Consider the following 2,454-nt stretch of genomic DNA (forward strand, 5'->3'; position numbering starts at 1 on the left):
CTTATAATAACCTCTTCTGTAGTATATTTAACTAGCCTGGAATTCATTTCTAACAGACATCTTTAAGTCTAATATTTACTAAAATTAAGCTAATCTAAACTAAATGTTTCGTCCCCACTCCGAGATGGACATTTTTAAAGTAGTTTTTGCTAATATCCTAAAAACTATTACTCCTATGAAAACACTTATAATAACCTCCTCTATAATATATTTAACTAGCTTTGAAATGATTTCTAACAGACATTCAGTCGCCACAATGCGATGGACATTTTTAATTTATTTCTGTAACCGTCGAACGAAATGAAAACTTGAAGCCTTGTGTATATCTAATATTTCCTAAAATATAGCTGATCTAAAATAAAAGATTAGTCGGTACACTGAGGTGGATATTTTTATAGTAGCTTTTGCATTATCATTAAAACTACTACTCTTACGAGATAACTTGGTAACCTTCTTTGTTATATATTTAACACTACCTTTAGTTAGATGCGTAAGTCATCTGTTCAAACAAAGCTAACATAATTTATTCACTATGATAAACAGTATAATAACTTCTTTCTTCAATCATAAGTAGTTAGTAAAGAATAAGAAATTATTTTTAATAATCTTAATACTTAAAAATTTCTTTAAAAAATGTAGTTTTCTTGTTCTTATCAAACAACAAAAGACAATATCTTCTTTCTTCAGTAATCATAATGATGAAATAATTGGGTTTCACAGTTTCAATGATTAACATTTATATGAAATTAAAATTTTTAACACTAAAAAGTATAAATACTTTCAGAAAAGTTAAAATTGTGATACCACTAAGTTTATATTTATATTATACGCCTTTAGGGCTTCAACTGGTTCTAATTTTATATCACTAAGAATGTTTCAAACAAAGCTAACATAATTTACTCATTATGAGAAACAGTATAATAACTTCATTCTTCAATCATAAGTTATTAGTAAAAAAAAAGAAATTATCTTTAATAATCATTAATACTTATATATGAAAAAAATGCGTTGATACCCTAAAGCAAATTATAAAGATCTTCCAAGCTCTTTACATTTAAAATATGTATTATTTTTTCACCATCTTTTGTGGATTCCTAACTTATCACGAAAAATCTAAATATCTAAAAAAAATTTAGTTTTCTTGTTTTTATCAAACAACAAAAGACCATGTCTTCTTTCTTCAGCAATTATAATGATGAAATAATTGAGTTTCATAGTTTCAATCATTAACATTTATATGAAATTGAAATTTTCAACACTAAAAATATAAATACTTCCAGAAAAGATAAAATTGTTTTATCTCAAAGTTTATTTTTATATTATATGCATTTATGTTTTTCAGCTGGTTCTAAATTTAAATGACTAAGAATGTTTCAAACCAAGCTAACATAATTTACTCACTATGAGAAACAGTATAATATCTTCATTGTTCAATTATAATTAAATAAGCTAATAATAACCTCCTCTCTAGTATATTTAACTAGCTTTAATTTATTGCGTAAGACATCTGTATATCTAATATATCCTAAAATATAGGCTGATCTAAAGTAAATGTTTTGTCCCCACACTCAGATTGACATTTTTAAAAGTAAGTTCTGAAAATATCATATCTATTACTCCTATCAAAACACTAATACCCTCTAATAATACCCTCTGGGTTGTATATTTAACTAGCTAATATTTGATGTGTATGGCCTTTGTGTATCAAGATTTCTTAAAATATTGCTGATCTAAACTTATATATCCTATAATATAGCTGAACTAAACTAAATGCTTTGTACTCACACTGAGATGGATATTTTTAAAGTATGTTTTGCAAATATCATAAAAACAATCTGTCCTACGAAAAAACTAACAATTACCTTCTCTGCAGTATATTTAACTAGCTCTGAATTGATTTCTAACATCCATGTGTACGTCTAATATTTACTAAAATTAAGCTAATCTAAAATAAAAGTTTTGTTCCCACACGGAGATGGACATTTTTAAAATAGGTTTTGCAAATATGATAAAAACTATTACACCTATGGAAAAACTAATAATAACCTTCTCTGTTGTATATTTAACCCTAGTTTCAAATTGATGTGTATGGGTTTTGTATATCTAAGTTTTCTTGATATATGGCTGATCTAAACTAAATGCTTTGTACCGTCACTGAGATGGAAATTTCTATAGAAGGTTTTGCAAACATCATAAAAACTACAACTCTTAGAAGGAAATTCGTGATAACCTTCTTTGTAGCATATTTAACTAGCTTCAATTTAATTTCTAACAGACATCTGTAAATCTAATATTTGCTAAAATGAAGCAAATCTAAACTATATATTTCTTCCCCACACTGAGATGGACATTTAAAAAGTAGGATGGACATTTTAAATTTATTTCTGCAACGGTGGCACGAAATGAAATCTTGAACCCCCACATGGTTCTTATAGGGGAATACCTTGTAGATAA

At 26.7% G+C, this 2,454-nt stretch overlaps 1 protein-coding gene across 1 annotated transcript in view; it reads left to right on the forward strand.

Annotated features, from left to right (window-relative positions):
• LOC136796922 (histone-lysine N-methyltransferase SETMAR-like) overlaps window positions 1-1,362 on the forward strand; it is a 7,707-nt gene extending 6,345 nt beyond the window's left edge. Inside the window, exon 2 of the mRNA XM_067052085.1 lies at window positions 1,343-1,362. Coding sequence (XP_066908186.1) covers window positions 1,343-1,362 — 20 coding nt within the window. The remainder of the gene's footprint in view (window positions 1-1,342) is intronic.
• The last annotated feature ends 1,092 nt before the right edge of the window (window positions 1,363-2,454 follow it).

This window comes from Halyomorpha halys, unplaced genomic scaffold (assembly GCF_000696795.3).
Source record: "Halyomorpha halys isolate HHAL.00 unplaced genomic scaffold, Hhal_1.1 Scaffold1044.1, whole genome shotgun sequence".
Taxonomy (NCBI): domain Eukaryota; kingdom Metazoa; phylum Arthropoda; class Insecta; order Hemiptera; family Pentatomidae; genus Halyomorpha; species Halyomorpha halys.